The 16,481-nt window shown below is 36.4% G+C and overlaps 1 protein-coding gene across 29 annotated transcripts; it reads left to right on the plus strand.

The window, feature by feature from the left end:
- The first annotated feature begins 763 nt into the window (after nucleotides 1-763).
- On the plus strand, nucleotides 764-10,195 carry LOC107774044 (uncharacterized). 29 transcript variants are annotated; one of them, XM_075254972.1, is made up of 10 exons: nucleotides 764-1,338; nucleotides 4,360-4,441; nucleotides 5,100-5,245; nucleotides 5,334-5,619; nucleotides 5,780-5,870; nucleotides 6,429-6,571; nucleotides 6,688-6,804; nucleotides 6,910-7,033; nucleotides 7,434-7,720; nucleotides 9,984-10,195. In XM_075254972.1, the coding sequence occupies exons 3-7, from the start codon at nucleotides 5,105-5,107 to the stop codon at nucleotides 6,795-6,797; spliced, it is 771 nt and encodes a 256-aa protein (XP_075111073.1). In that variant the 5' UTR covers nucleotides 764-1,338; nucleotides 4,360-4,441; nucleotides 5,100-5,104; the 3' UTR covers nucleotides 6,798-6,804; nucleotides 6,910-7,033; nucleotides 7,434-7,720; nucleotides 9,984-10,195. The 29 variants fall into 29 exon arrangements, 26 of the variants coding, with proteins under 26 accessions (XP_075111073.1, XP_075111076.1, XP_075111081.1 ...); XR_012710498.1 differs by lacking the exons at nucleotides 764-1,338; nucleotides 4,360-4,441 and adding exons at nucleotides 2,993-3,388; nucleotides 5,984-6,128; nucleotides 6,269-6,347 and having other exon boundaries at nucleotides 5,100-5,619; nucleotides 6,429-6,567; nucleotides 6,923-7,033; XM_075254980.1 differs by lacking the exon at nucleotides 764-1,338 and adding exons at nucleotides 5,984-6,128; nucleotides 6,269-6,347 and having other exon boundaries at nucleotides 2,993-5,245; nucleotides 6,429-6,567.
- Nucleotides 10,196-16,481: the final 6,286 nt, after the last annotated feature.

The following is a 16,481-nucleotide window of genomic DNA, read 5'->3' on the forward strand; positions in this document are numbered from 1 at the left end:
ATAAAAACATCAGTCAATATTCGAGGACGAATGTTCCAAAGGGGGAATAATGTTACGCCCCGCAATATTACGTCGATATTATGTTCGGCAGTATTATATTATGACAATGTTATGCTCTGCAAGAATATATTACGATGATGTTACCCTCTGCAGTAATATATTACGATTGATGTTGCATCCTGCAGTATTAAGTTACGACAGTGTTGTACCTAGCAGTATTACATTACGGTGATGTTACGCTTCGCAGTAATAAGTTACGACAATGTTGCACCCTGCAGTAATGTACGTTGAATTTGTCGTAAGGTAATTGACATCAGTCCAAGGAAAAGATTATTTGGGGATTATAAGGATTATAAGTGATGAGTAAATTCGTGAAGGTAAGAGGGTAAGTAATATCGAAGAAAACGAATTTTTGTCGAAGTTTGGCATGTTGGGATAAAATACGACTCGAGCTAAAATACTCGGTATTTATGGACTAGTACCATACAAGATACCACATGACCATAATAGTAAGGTGTATCAGGTATGCAAAAATTGAGTAATATTTTAAGTAAGTGAGATAATTCTCAATTTTGCAGGTAATTGATTAATTACCGGATAGCGGGACACTACCTATTATCCAATAAATGGATAAAGATTAACATTTTCCACCTCTCCCCCACGTGGCAGCACCCCTTAAATCATGTGAATGACTCTTAAGTCATATCTACAAGAAAAATATCTGCCATATGATGTTTCACATCTTAATAGTTGATAGTGTTGTCATTTTTCTGTTGCCATATGATGTTTCACATCTTAATAGTTGCTGAAGTGGAGGACCACACTTGAGAAGGACTTGCAGAATGAAACATATAAATATTTTACAGTTGCATAAATTTTTGCTCTACATAAGAATAGTTTGGCAGTTTTGAGAATGACGCATGGTACCTGAGGTGACTTGTAATGTTTAATGGCATCATATTTCACCTTGCATTATAATCTTCATGGCACATCTGTAGACTATTTTGGTCAATATCCTATCAAAATGTGATATAGTCATTATAAGTGATGGATATGCTGTTGTAGAAGAATTCCATCATACATCCCAATTATGCTGGTTGAATGAGAGATGTCTAGTTCCAAATCTCAAATAAGTGTTTTGGTCTTTCAGTTTTTCCTATTTTACCCTATACTCATCTTTCAATATTAAAGAATAGCAACGCAATCTGAAGCAACGTAGTAAGGTGCGGATATTCAATAATTCAAACCGAGATTTCGTAGCATCTTAAGCAACATAAGATTTTGCAAGTACGGTGCAATCCTTCTCAAAAGTATCACACGGATTTTTCCTTATTCCAGGTATGTTAAGGCTATCCCTTCTTTCTTTTGGCATGGTCCAAATTATACTGAACGAAACGTGCAAATGCACAAATTTCATGAATGACTCTATTCATAGACGTATTAGAGATATTTATGTTCTTGAATTTACGTGTGTTATAATATTTTATCATATGTTCATGGGTCTCAGAAAAATATGAAAGTTGAAAAGAGTTTATTTTATGATATTACTCAAAGGCGAAATGGTCTTATGAAGCTCCGAAGATTTTATTAATGTACTTTTCATGCATTGCATTCATGTGCATTGATCCATGACCAGATGACGTTATATACGCATATATATGTATGTATATGTATATGGGATATGAGAAAGGGTTACAACGTTATATACGCACCACCACCTAATCAGCTGGTATATGATGATGATGTTGCTCACAGTGACTGAAATATGATTCAAACGGTGTTATATATGCGTATATATGTAAATATGATTCAGACGATGTTATATATGCGTATATATGTATGTATATATATGTATATGAGATATATATTGTTAATCAGACTTACAGGTTGAGACATGGAGATCATGAAAAAATATCTACAAGAAAAATATCTGCCATATGATGTTTCACATCTTAATAGTTGATAGTGTTGTCATTTTTCTGTTGCCATATGATGTTTCACATCTTAATAGTTGCTGAAGTGGAGGACCACACTTGAGAAGGACTTGCAGAATGAAACATATAAATATTTTACAGTTGCATAAATTTTTGCTCTACATAAGAATAGTTTGGCAGTTTTGAGAATGACGCATGGTACCTGAGGTGACTTGTAATGTTTAATGGCATCATATTTCACCTTGCATTATAATCTTCATGGCACATCTGTAGACTATTTTGGTCAATATCCTATCAAAATGTGATATAGTCATTATAAGTGATGGATATGCTGTTGTAGAAGAATTCCATCATACATCCCAATTATGCTGGTTGAATGAGAGATGTCTAGTTCCAAATCTCAAATAAGTGTTTTGGTCTTTCAGTTTTTCCTATTTTACCCTATACTCATCTTTCAATATTAAAGAATAGCAACGCAATCTGAAGCAACGTAGTAAGGTGCGGATATTCAATAATTCAAACCGAGATTTCGTAGCATCTTAAGCAACATAAGATGCTATGATATTAACAATATATGTCAGCTTCTTGCTCTCTTCTGTGATTTCGAAGTGTGCTTCTCTTCCGTGAGTTTCTCAGCCTTCCTTCTATTTTTTACTCTTTCAGTATTGATCACTATGGTATTTCTATTGATAGTAATAAAATTCCCCTTTCTCCTTTATTCTTTCAATGTCGGATCTCTTTAATTTTTGTATGGTGGTTTCTAATATATATAAGAGGCTAAGGGTGGACGAACAGTGCTGTATTAGTTGTACTGAAAGCACTAAAAATTATACTATATTTTTTAATTAATACTCCCTTCGTTTCAATTTATGTGAACCTATTTTTTTTTTGGTCCGTGCCAAAAAGAATGACCCCTTTCCTTATTTGGAAATAATTTACCTTTATGCAATGATTTATAGCCACACAAAATATATGTGCCTTATTTTATACCACAAGTTCAAAAGTCTTCTCTCTTTTCTTAAACTCCGTGCCCAGTCAAATGAGTTCACATTAATTGATAAAACGGAGGGAGTATTTTCTTGGACACTTAACACGTGGACCTAATTGTCTTTGCCAGCAAACCACATGTAACCCACTTCATATATATTATCTAACTCTAAATTCTAAAAGCTAATAATACAAAGCAAAAAAATTGGTGTCTCTCCTGATAGCAACCATTCTCAGTTTGAGTCAGCTTCTTGCTCTCTTCTGTGATTTCGAAGTGTGCTTCTCTTCCGCGAGTTTCTCAGCCTTCCTTCTATTTTTTACTCTTTCAGTATTGATCACTATGGTATTTCTATTGATAGTGATAAAATTCCCCTTTCTCCTTTATTCTTTCAATGTCAGATCTCTTTAATTTTTGTATGGTGGTTGTGATGGTGTTCTGCTCTATGTCAATTTTTGGGTTTGCATAGGTAATTTTATTTATGAATCTAAGACTTTGATCTCTAAAAATTAGGTTTTTATATTTTCTTTTATTTCACAATCTTTCTCTTTGGTGAGTATATGTTCAAACTTTTTCCTGGGTTATTTAATGTTGGATTTTCAACTTGCATGTTCATATTTATTGTTTAATTTGCATGTTTGGAAATTGATACCTAGGTGCATGATTAGGATTTATTTTTTTACTCTACAAGATTCTAATTCGTGAATGAAGCTCAAATCAACTTTTTCGCATTTAAAGGGTCAAATTCCTGTTTGCAAAAGGGTGTAATACTAATTTCCCTTACTAGTTGATCTTATTGTTTATTTTGTTTCCCTTTTTTCTTTCTGTCACTTATTTTTTCCCACTTTTCGTCTCTGTTGGCTGCTTCTCGTAACTATTCTTTTTTATTTTGGGCATAATTTTGGAATTTCATAGTTCTTGATCTTTGAACTAATGTTTTTGAAGTATCTTAGGACTTTTCAGGGTTTCCTGATGTTTGTTTGATTCTTTTATTATTCTTTTTTTCCTGCGTTCATATCCAAATATTCAAGTAATAAAATAATTAAAATTGTGGATTATTTGCCATTTGAGAAGTTGAAAGCACATGTACATAGAAGTTGTTGCATGTGTGGTTCTAATGAGCTTACTGTCTTTGTTGCTAATTTTATTTCTGTTCTGATTCTTTTAATGTTTGTACTATGTGCTTCTCTTGAGAATTGTTACCTCATTTTTTAGGAGAATTCTTACAGGTTTCCTGCGTTCTTCTTTCTTCTTTTTTCCTTCTTTCTTTATTTTTTTTTCTAATTTACGCACTCAAGGGACAGGAAAATGTTATTGTATATGAACTTGGCCATCTAAGTGTAGTAGTGTATAGTGTTGCCTCTTTCGTAATTTGTCCCATCTCTTTTTCTTACTTTTTATCTTTGTTGGTTGCATCTCACTACTGTTTTCCTCTTGCAGAGGGGTTTTAGCAGAAATTAGGATTTCGGTTGTTCTTGGTCTTTGAACTGATCCTTTTAAAGAGTCTTTGGGACTTTCCAAGGTTTTCTACTGTTCTGATTTTTTTTATAACTTCTGTAATGAGGTTGGTTGAACTTCTTCGCTTTGACTTTTAATGAGTTTCTATTATGTGCTTCCCTTTTGCATAGGATTATTTACATTGTACAACAACTTCTAATCTTGAGATTAGTTGGACTAAACTCCATAGTGAAAATTGCCTACTTCCCAGTTAAATTACATAAAAGTAGCGGAAAAGGAGATAGTTATAGTTTGTTTAAAGAAAAGTGTTAGACCTTTTGTCTTAGACTGAGAGTATTTCACTGCCTTCCCAAAATGCAAATAAAGAAGTTAATTTCTAGAGTTGATTTTGTGTTTTGCTATTTTGACTTGATATATGTATTTGGTTGTTTGTTCTGTTACTATTGTAGTGTATGTGGACTTCTTCTTTTTATCTTCTTTTTTCTTTTTTAATTTATGCACTCAAAAGACATGGAGGTGTAGTTGTTTATGTACTTGACCGTATGTTAACTTGAGCTATCTGTTTTTTGAGTTATTTGTGCAATTTCTATTTTCCATTGCACTTTTATTTGTAGTCAGATTTTTTGTTCTTTTTGAATAATAACTTGCTAAAAATTTTACTTGATGTTCCACATTTTTGCAATTCTTATGATTTTCTGATGAATTTTGTCGTTGTTACCAAGATATCATGGCATTAAGAGGAAATATCAATCAAATAACACCTGATACACCCGATTGGACATGTAAAGTCCAAATTGTGGAAATAGGTCGAGAAAGAGAAACTGAGAAAAAATTTAGATATCAGAATCTGATTCTAGAAGATGAAGAGGTAATTTTGTCTATCTTTTATATAATATAATCAACTTCTTATAATTATAATATTCTAACTGCTTCTACGACAAAGTGACACTTTACAGGAACAACAAATTAGAGGAGTCGTGTGGGGAGATGACATTCAATATTATGCAGACAAGCTTAAGCTCTTCCACACATATCTCATCTCCACTGCAAGAGTTAAAATTTCATCCACACAGTATGGAAGACCCTTACATAAATTTTATTGGGTGCTTGACAAAGAAACTATAGTAGAACTGGTCGAAAAAAATGGTGAGAGAGAGATACCAAAGCCACCACCCCGCAAGCCGAATCTCACTGATTTTGACCATATTGCTCATATAACCCCTGATCCTGCTACAGAAATTGGTAAGTGACTTCTACCCAACATTAGTTGATGAAATATATATGATTCTACATAATATACACACCTCATTATACTTCATTTTTTACAAAAATATTTTTATACACACCTCATTATACTTCATTTTTTTCAAAAATATTCTCTGAAAAAACCTTTTATTAGCAGATATACTAGCAGTCGTTGTCCATTGTGGCCCTCCAAAATATGCAGGTCGAGTTCCAAATAGGTGTCGCGAGATTATTGTCACCGACAATCAGTAAGTACACTATATTACGGCTAATTGCAATTTGACTTTTCAAAAACGTACATGTATCCTTATAAATAGATTATATTCGCTAATTTATTTATACACTCCCTGCATTTTTCAAGAAAAAACGACTTCTACTAACCTTATGGGAGGACTTCTCAGAAGTTGAAGGAACCAAAATCCAGCAAAAAATCGAGTCGAAAGTGAACGGCGATGAAAGATATCCGGTAATCCTTGGGAGGAGTATCGGAATATCTCCGTATAACGGTATCAGTGTGCCCAAATATCTTCCTTTATATATATATATATATATATACATATATATATATATATATATATATATATATATATATATATATATATATATATTTTAAAAGAAAATAAAGTTACATAAATACTTTATACAGGTTTATCATTGCAAACTAGATTCAACTCAACAATACAAATAGATCCTGCTTATCCTCAAGCATTGCAGTTGATCAAGTGGTATAGGATCTTTAATGTTATTGTCTGACTTCATCATATACGTGTACAACTTATTGAATTTCTTATATGTTGTGACGATAGGGCAAAAGAAAACAACGACATGCTCGGCGGTTGTGCATCAGACAACTTCTCAAGGTCACCAAGGTCATCCACCTCTCTCATGGTGATTCCTACCCAACAACAAATTATTCCCATTGCAGAAATTCAGTCACAAACTTCCGTAAGTATGTAGATATCTAAATGTGTGGTAGTTTACTTATAAAATCCGGATGAACATGTGATTTTCTTTTGGTTGGCAAACTGGGATTTTTTATGTTGAGGCCGAAATATCAATATCAAGTGACTTGCAGAAGTTTTGTGTGCTTGAATGCTCGGGTTGCAAATAAAAGTTGCGAACAAAGGAAAGAAGAGATTTTGACTGCACCAAGTGTAAACAACGGACAACTTTAGTTCCTCGGTATTATCGTTTTGCCATATTTATAAGTGTCATTTTAGCAAAATATATTATTTTCTTACATGTATTAAACCACCTTTGCAACATGTAAACCTTCTTTGATTGTAGATGTATGTTCCAGATTGATCTTATTGATGGTAGCGGTTCAACAGCTGCAATAATTTCTGGTGATGTCGCTGAAAAGATGCTCTCAATGACAGCAGAAGACATATTTGACACAACCTGTGTCAAGGTATAAACTTAGACAAATTATTTATTTTTATTACTGCACATTCCAAGATATTATTCAAGTCGAGCTCGGTGTGCAATACCAACTTGCAGCACTTGGAACTTAATAAGAATCAAATTTGAGCAACTGTTGAGTCTTGCTTAAACAAGAGGCAGAGCTCAAAAAGATGCATTAACCGAAACTCTAGATTGGTTGTCGGAAGTTTTCTTCTGTCTTTTTTTTCTTTATCTTTTTGTTTCTATGGAGGTATCATACGAATAAAGCTCATATAAATACCCATGTTGTAAAGGAAACTATTTGATTATAGTTTTCCCTACTTTTGATTCCAATGAGGGGCACTTTGTATTCTGTTTTCACCTCAATTGGAAAAGAGTACCTGATATGTTGACTTTCATCATTGCAGAAACAACTCTTGTACCATGTCCTGGACACATTTTCAGACAGAATTTTCCGAATCCAATTAAGAAAATCATCTTGGAAAAGTTCTTGACTTTGTGCGTACAAGTCTATCGGTTTTGTCATTCGTGGAAAAGGAGCATATCTTTGCACCAATAATTAGTGAGAGAAGCCAAAAAAAGATAAAGCCTCTATGTACAGATGAGATAGAAATGGAAACAGCAGATGTGATCACTAAATATTCAAGCGCAGGGCTGAAACTATAACCACCAACACCATAAAAAAGTGTAAAAGGTGAGTCTTTTTAAGTATTTATAGTTGAGATTTGCTTCTTTTCTCTGACTTTTGAATCGATATAATTATAATATAATGCAGTTCGATTTGTTTATTTCTTTATTACAATTCGGATTGTCTTTTTTATGCAATAATTTATGCTTTCAAACTGTAGGAAGTATTAACCTTTTTTGGGATCTTTTGCTACTGAAAAGAAAACCTTTTTTGGGCTCTTACATGAATGGTACAGTCTCACTCCACCTTTCCTACAAAGGAATTTAGTCGTGGTGGTAATCGAATATTAAAAACTAGGGAAGACGATTGTGCTGGTTGTGAAAGTTTTTGACTGCCTCAATGTTCCACAAATACAGGTAAAACATGCACCATTTTTTAAAGTCACTTCAAACCAATTTTGCTTTAACCACATCAGATTAGTTAACCTTAGTAGATATTTACATCAATTTAAATTTGATGTTCGTCTCTGCTTTCCTGGCTCTAAATAAGAGACATAGCTCCACACAAGCGCACAAAACAATATTAGATAAAATAGGTCAATGTGAAGAGGGGGAGAATAAACTTGGGATATTTTGTTTCAATCACAATCTTTTTCTCTTTCGCTACTCTTAATAGGAAACAATCTTAAGATATCAAGGATTGATTTTTCTTTTTATTATTATTTTTCCATCCCAAAGATCATATATTTTAGTATGTATTTTGTTTTACCAAATAAAAGGCTCAGCAATTAGTGCTATCTAAATTACTCTACTTGCATTGTGGCTTTAAAATTTAACAAAACAATACGCAATGCTACTTTAAGTAAATAAAAGATGATGAATATATATATGATTTACTTAAAAGATGATGAATATATATATGATGAAGTACATGAACTCTCAAACTCAAGCTCCATTTCTCTCCTTTCATCTAGATTACTACATTTGAGATTTCTAATTCCAATATATCTCAATCAAAACTAACTTTAAGATAAATTACATATAGAATATAAGAAATTAAAATAGGTTTGATCTAAATCCATAGATCAACAAAACTGAGAACTATAATAAAACATAATTAAAAAAGAAAAACATAAATTATTCTTGATATTCCACATTGTTATACTATATATAAAAGGTCCAAAATTTAGTTGTCACAACATCAACTGTTATAAAACTTTATGAAAGTCAAAAGTTATCATAATGAGCAACCTTCATATTGGAAGGGAATCTTTCATTATTTTTTTTGTGGTTTGAAGAATTGAGAATGAAAGATGAGTTGAGACATGGACATATATTGTTAATAACTAATGGGATGAATTATTTGCTTAATTTTATGTTGAATATCCGCACCTTACTACGTTGAATATCCCATTAATAACTAATGGGATGAATTAAGCATCATAACCTTAATTAACCGAAAATATAAAAAAAATATCTGCCACTGTAAGGCAAAGACAACTAATTTCTACAAGAAAATATTTGCTTAATTTGAAACTATCAACAAGTAGTCAATTAGCAATATGATATTATTTCTGTTGAAATTCTCATCAATGTCTTCTGCCCTAGCCTAAATACTTTTATGTGGAATTTTCCCGCTATATTTCTTCATATATTTCTAATGTGTTCTAGCTATGACATAGAGTATTAATGGACTTCATATTTTGGTCTCTATGAACATAGTATTGTTGTTTTGATTATTATCTTTGATTGAACAAGGACATGGACATCATGAAACCTGACAATATATTTTTGCCCATATATTGTTTGTTGCCTTTACCCAGTCGCTTCACCATAAACCACCCATAGCTTTATTTTGTAATAAGTGCAATCGAGTCTACCCTTTCTTGATTTTCTTTCTTAATGTTGTGATTTTTCTTTGGACTTTGGATATGAGCATGGCTCTTTTTGGGGGAGAAAAAAAAGGGTGGTAGTTGACTATATGCTACAAATCTCCCCTGTATATACATACACACACTGAAGTTCGTACTTATAGTGTTATGAAGGTATAGGGAGAACAGTTGAATGACAGATTTACAGATTTAATTATGTTTTTGCATATGTTATTATTAATACTACAGTATTACTTTGTAGAGGAACTTAAGTTCTATACCCTAATTGTACTGTAAGAATATTCACACGATCAAGTAACTTATATTTGTAATTACATGTAATTTTTTATGATAAGTATTATGTTTGCCATTCTACTTTATCACTCACTAATATTTATTTTTGCACTATACTCGATTCCTTTTCTTTTCTTCATTGGAGTTTACCTGCTTTTTCTGCAGGAGCCGCAGAATCTCCCTATGTTGTGATTTTTGGAATGGAAAAAGTTTGAAAAAGTTGGCTACTATGGTTGGGAGCATAGCTCCAGCACATGTTGTACTGAAGATACAAACTATATATGTACTCTTTTGGTGTATGGTGTATATAATATTTAAATATGGATGGTTCCACTAGACAGTGTACTTATGGTATATAAAAGGATGTTTGTTAAGCATGTGCTCTTGTGCTAAGTGTACTTATGGTATATAAAATGATGCTAAATTAGTCTTTCGTGCCCTCTACTTTTCGTGATCTGCAATTGTGGTGATTGCTTTTCCATATCTAGGTTTTGCAGAACATGAAGATAATTGATTAAAGAGTAAACTGTGGTCGCACAATAATCATTATGCACGCATCTGTGAAATTTAGCCATTCCCATGCTAGGCCCCTGCTCAAGCACGAGCTTCACTTTCTAGTATATATGTATATATATATATAGTGTTGTTTAATTCTCAATAGTTAGTTATTTGCACATTAATTAGATATAATTCAATATTTTTAATAAAATTAGAACTTACAACTAATACTGATTTAACCAGACTAACAATATAATTAATTTTTGTATGGACTTAGGTATCTTAGTGTAACTAGATATAAAAAAATATATAAAGTTACTACAAATAATAATGTTATTGATAAAGATCATTTATTGTCACGACCCGGAGTTTCCACTCTCGGGAGTCATGATGATGCCTACTAATGGGAGTTAGGCAAGCCAAACCTTAACTACTTGTTACACTTTCATTTTTGCCTTTTTAACAAAAACAAGCCGATGATATGATAAAAACGGAATTTTAAATAAATAAGCGGAAGTCAACAATTATATATCTTAAGCCTATGTCTATTACAACCTTTAAAACCTCCAATACCCAAAATCTGGTGTCATAGTGTCACAGTGTCGTCTAAGAGTTACTACATACAGGTCTAAAGAAAATACAATACATTGTTTCAGCACAAAGGAAAAAAATACAATACATTGTTTCAGAACAAAGGAAATGAAACAAAAATTAGAGATAGAGGGAGACGCCAGACCCTGCGGACGCCTGCAGGTCTACCTTGGGTCCTAGAGTGGACTGAAGGAAGCCCTCCAACTACTGTCCGAAAGCTGCTCCTGGATCTGCACACAGTGCAGAGTGTAGATCAGCACAATCGACCCCATGTTCTGGTAAGTGTCTAGCCTAACCTCGGCGAAGTAGTAACGAGGCTAGGACCAGACTACCAAATAAACTTGTGCAGTTCATATATAGTTCATATATATATATATATAGCGGAAAAGAAATACAGAAATAACCAGTCAATGTGGGAGGGGGAAACATGCTGTGGGGGAGATAATAGTTCCGAATAGAAAGGCATCAAGTAAGGAAAGAAACAACATAACTAGAATATCAACAAGGAAGCAGAAATCAACAATTTGCACGGCATCACCCTTCGTACTTTTACTCTCATTCTCACCAAAACAATAACGGCATCACCTTTTGTGCTTTACGCTCTTCCTCACCCAAATAACAATCACAAGGCAAATAGGGTAAGGGAATCTATAACCTCGAAGTAAATCAAATAACAACAAGTAATGAAAGAAACAACATAATTCGGATATCAACAAAGAATCACAAATCAACAATGCACGGGATCACCCTTCGTGCTTTTACTCTCGTCCTTACCAAAGCAATCAGATAATAAAAATGTGCACGACATCACCCTTCGTGCTTTTACTCTCTTTCCTCACCATATAATCAATAAAATCAGCACAGAATGGTACATCGTGCGACACAGCATCACCCTTCGTGCTTTACACTCTTTCCTCACAATAACAAACAATGCACGGCATCACCCTTCGTGCTTTAACTCTCTTCCTCACCCAAACAATAATCACAAATACTAGGGTAAGGAAATAAAGAAAATTTGCAATAAGAATCCCAACAAGGGAACAAGTCACCAATTAAATTCCGGCAAGGAAACAACAATTACACAATTAAATCCCGGCAAGGGAACAACAAATAAATCAACAATAGCCCGACAACGGTGACAACATAATGATCTCTTCTCTTTCTCACTTTTACTTCACAATTCACTTCACAACTCAAGCCAATGCTCTATAGTTTCAATTATCACTTATACTTTCACAACTCATTTCACAACTCGAGCCAATGCTCTAAAAGTTCAATTGTCACTTAAACTTTTACAATTTCGCTATACAACTTGAGCCAACGCTCCTCAATGTTCATAGGTCACAATTCTTTCCACAAACTTTATACAACAATTAGAAATCTTCACCAAGGCATGAATAATACAATGAAATCATGAAAATCACAATGTAAGACTCACGGTCATGCTTGACACCAACGTATAGATACTCGTCACCATGCCTATACGTCGTACTCGACAAGAAGCAAATAGCAAATAGGACACAACTCCTAATCCCTCAAGCTAAGGTTAGACCAAACACTTACCTCGATGCAACGAACACAATTCAAGCCTCAATTGCCGTTTTACCTCTTGTTTCCACCACCAACTCCCTTGTATCTAGCCACAATTTGCTTAACAATATCAATAAATGCTAAATGAATCAATTCTAATGCATGAAAATAGGTTTTATAAAGATTTTCCCAAAAAGTAAAAAATTGACCCTGGGCCCGCTTGGTCCAAACCCGAAATTCGGACCAAAACCCGATTACCCATTCCCCCACGAGCTCAAATATGTAATTTGTTTTGAAATCGGACCTCAAATCGAAGTCCAAATCCCCATTTTTGTGAAAACCTAGTTCTACCCAAAACACCTAATTTCCCCCATGAAAATAATTGATTTGAAATTGAAATCATGTTAAAAGATATTAATGATTGAAGAAAACTAGTTAAAAATGACTTACAATTGATTTGGAGAAGAAAGGTTATTTGAAAAATCGCCTCTTATGTTTTTGGGCTTTTGAAAAGTGAAAAATAACTGAAAAGTCCGTTTAAATATACTCCTCTCAGACCCTCTCCGCGGACCGCATAAAATGGACTGCGGCCGCGGAGCTCCACCGCGGACCACATAAAAAGGACTGCGTCCGTGGAGCTTCACCGCGGACCGCAAGAAATCGAGCGCGGCCGCGGAGGCTTGGCCTTGCTCACCGCGGACCGCACAAATCCCACCGCGGGCGCGGAGTCCCCACCGCGGACTGCGAGACCTGGCTTTAGAGACCTGCAATTTCTATGAATCTGCAACTTTTTCCTAAGTTCAAAACTTTCCGAAACACATCCGAAACACACTCGAGCCCTCGGGGCTCCTAACCAAACACATGTACTAACTCGAAAACAACATACGAACTTATCCCTGCAATCAAATCGTCAAAATTCATTTCTCGGGCTCGGGACCTCGGAATTCGATTCCGAGCATACACCCAAGTCCCATATTTTCCTACGAACCTTCCGGGACCGTCAAATCACGGATCCGGGTCCGTTTACTCAAAATATTGACCAAAGTCAAATTTATTCATTTTATAGTGAAAACTTATCATTTTTCACAAAATTTCATATTTAAGCTTTCCGGCAATGCGCCCGGGCTGCACACGAAATCGAGGTGACTCTAAATGAGGTTTCCAAGGCCTCAGAACACGGAAGTTTCGTTTTAAAACAAGTGATGACCTTTTGGGTCATCACATTCTCCACCTCTAAAACAACCGTTCGCCCTCGAACGAACAAAAGAAGGAAGTACCTGAGTCGGGGAAAAGATAGGGATAACGGCTCCGCATATCGGACTCGGACTCCCAGGTCGATGCCTCAGCGGGCTGACCTCTCCACTGAACACGAACATAAGGAAAACTCTTCGACCTCAACTGACGAACCTGCCAGTCTAGAATAGCTACCGGCTCCTCCTCATAAGACAAGTCCTTATCCAACTGGATAGTGCTGAAATCTAACACGTGGGATGGATCGCCGTAATATTTTCGAAGCATGGACACATGAAACACTGGGTGCACGGCTGATAAGCTCAGCGGCAACGCAAGTCTATAAGCCACCTCTCCCACTCGATCAAGAATCTCAAACGGGCCAATGAACCTAGGGCTAAGCTTGCCCCTCTTCCCAAATCTCATCACGCCTTTCATAGGCGACACTCGAAGCAATACCCGCTCTCCCACCATAAAATCCACATCTCGAACCTTGCGGTCTGCATAACTCTTTTGCCTGGACTGAGCTGTACGAAGCCTATCCTGAATAATCCTGACCTTGTCCAAAGCCTCCTGAACCAGATCCGTACCCAACAATCGAGCCTCTTCCGGCTCAAACCATTCTACTGGAGATCGACACTACCTACCATATAAAACCTCATAAGGAGCCATCTGGATACTCGACTGGTAACTATTGTTGTAGGCAAACTCTGCTAAAGGCAAAAACTGATCCCACGAGCCTTCAAAGTCAATGACACAAGCTCAAAGCATATCCTCCAAAATCTGAATAGTCTGCTCGGACTGCCCATCCGTCTAAGGATTAAATGCTGTACTCAACTCAACCTGGGTGCCCAACTCTCGCTGAACTGCTCTCCAGAAATGTGAGGTAAACTGCGTACCTCGGTCCGAAATGATAGATACAGGCACACCATGGAGACGAACAATCTCCCGGATATAGATCTTAGCTAACCTCTCGGATGAATAGGAGACCGCTACAGGAATGAAATGCGCTGACTTGGTCAGCCTATCAACAATGACCCATACTGCGTCGAACTTCCTCCGAGTCTGCGGGAGTCCAACAACGAAAACCATAGTGATCTCCCACTTCCACTCGGGAAGCTCAATCCTCTGAAATAAACCACCAGGCCTCTGATGCTCGTACTTGACCTGCTGACAATTCAAACAACGAGCCACATATGCTACGATATCCTTCTTCATTCTCCGCCACCAATAATGCTGCCGCAAATACTGATACATCTTCGCGGCACCCGGATGAATAGAGTACCGAGAGCTATGGGCCTCCTCTAAAATCAACTCTTGGAGACCATCCACATTTGGCATACACACTCGACCCTGCAATCTCAAAACTCCATCATCATCTAAGGTAACCTGCTTGGCACCTCCGTGCTGCACCGTGTCTCTAAGGACACACAAATAGGGATCATCATACTGCCGATCACGGACACCCTCCAATAATGAAGAACGAGCGATCGTGCAGGCCAATACACGACTAGGCTCAGAAATATTCAACCTCACAAACTGATTGGCCAAAGCCTGAACGTCCAAAGCAAGCGGTCTCTCACCGACAGGAATATAAGCAAGACTGCCCATACTGGCTAACTTCCTACTCAATGCATCGGCCACCACATTGGCCTTTCCCGGATGAAACAAGATAGTGATATCATAATCTTTCAACAACTCCAACCACCTCCTCTGTCTCAAATTCAACTCCTTTTGCTTGAACAAATACTGAAGACTCTTGTGATCCGTGAACACCTCACATGCCATGCCATACAGATAATGCCTCCAAATCTTCAATGCGTGAACAATGGCTGCCAACTCCAAGTCATGAATCAGATAGTTCTTCTCATGAATCTTCAACTGCCGTGAAGCATAGGCAATGACCTTGCCATCCTGCATCAACACTTCACCAAGCCCAATACGAGATGCATCACAATAAACGGATAAGGCCCTGAACCTGTGGGCAAAACCAACACCGGTGCCATAGTCAGAGCTATCTTGAGCTTCTGAAAGCTCGCCTCACACTTGTCCGACCATCTGAACGAGGCACCCTTCTGGGTCAACCTGGTCATCGGGGTTGCGATAGATGAGAACCCCTCCACGAATCGACGGTAGTAACTTGCCAATCCCAAGAAACTCCGAATCTCTGTAGCTGATGCTGGTCTAGGACAGTTCTTGACTGCCTCAATCTTCTTCGGATCAACTTGGATACCCTCTACTAATACAACATGACCCAGAAATGCAACTGAACTCAACAAGAATTCACACTTCGAGAACTTAGCATATAACTAACTATCGCTCAAGGTCTAAAGAACCACTCTAAGATGCTGCTCGTGCTCCTCCCGGTTGCGGGAATATATCAAAATATCATCAATTAAGACTATCACTAACGAGTCCAAATAAGGCCTGAACACTCAGTTCATCAAATCCATAAAAGCTGCTGGGGCATTGGTCAACCCAAATGACATGACCAGGAACTCATAATGCCTGTACTGAGTGCGGAAAGCTGTCTTAGGGACATCGGATGCCCTAATCTTCAACTGATGATAGCCAGATCTCAAATCAATCTTTGAAAACACCTTGGCGCCCTGAAGCTGATCAAACAAATCATCGATTCTCGGCAATGGATACTTATTCTTGATTGTAACCTTGTTCAACTACCGGTAATCAATACACATTCTCATCGATCCGTCCTTCTTCTTAATAAACAACACCGGCGCACCCCAAGACGAAACACTCGGCCTAATGAAACCCTTCTCAAGCAAGTCTTGTAACTGTTCCTTCAACTCTTTT

Source organism: Nicotiana tabacum, chromosome 6 (genome assembly GCF_000715075.1).
Source record: "Nicotiana tabacum cultivar K326 chromosome 6, ASM71507v2, whole genome shotgun sequence".
Classification (NCBI taxonomy): Eukaryota; Viridiplantae; Streptophyta; class Magnoliopsida; order Solanales; family Solanaceae; genus Nicotiana; species Nicotiana tabacum.

What these genes read in the sequence shown, in the direction of transcription:
- LOC107774044 (XM_075254972.1), top strand. Translation starts at nt 5,105, where the DNA reads ATGGCATTAAGAGGAAATATCAATCAAATAACACCTGATACACCCGAT. An exon ending in ATTATTGTCACCGACAATCA is followed by an intron (nt 5,871 to 6,428) that starts GTAAGTACACTA and finishes TTGTGACGATAG; the next exon opens with GGCAAAAGAAAACAACGACA. An exon ending in TCAGTCACAAACTTCCGTAA is followed by an intron (nt 6,572 to 6,687) that starts GTATGTAGATAT and finishes ATCAATATCAAG; the next exon opens with TGACTTGCAGAAGTTTTGTG.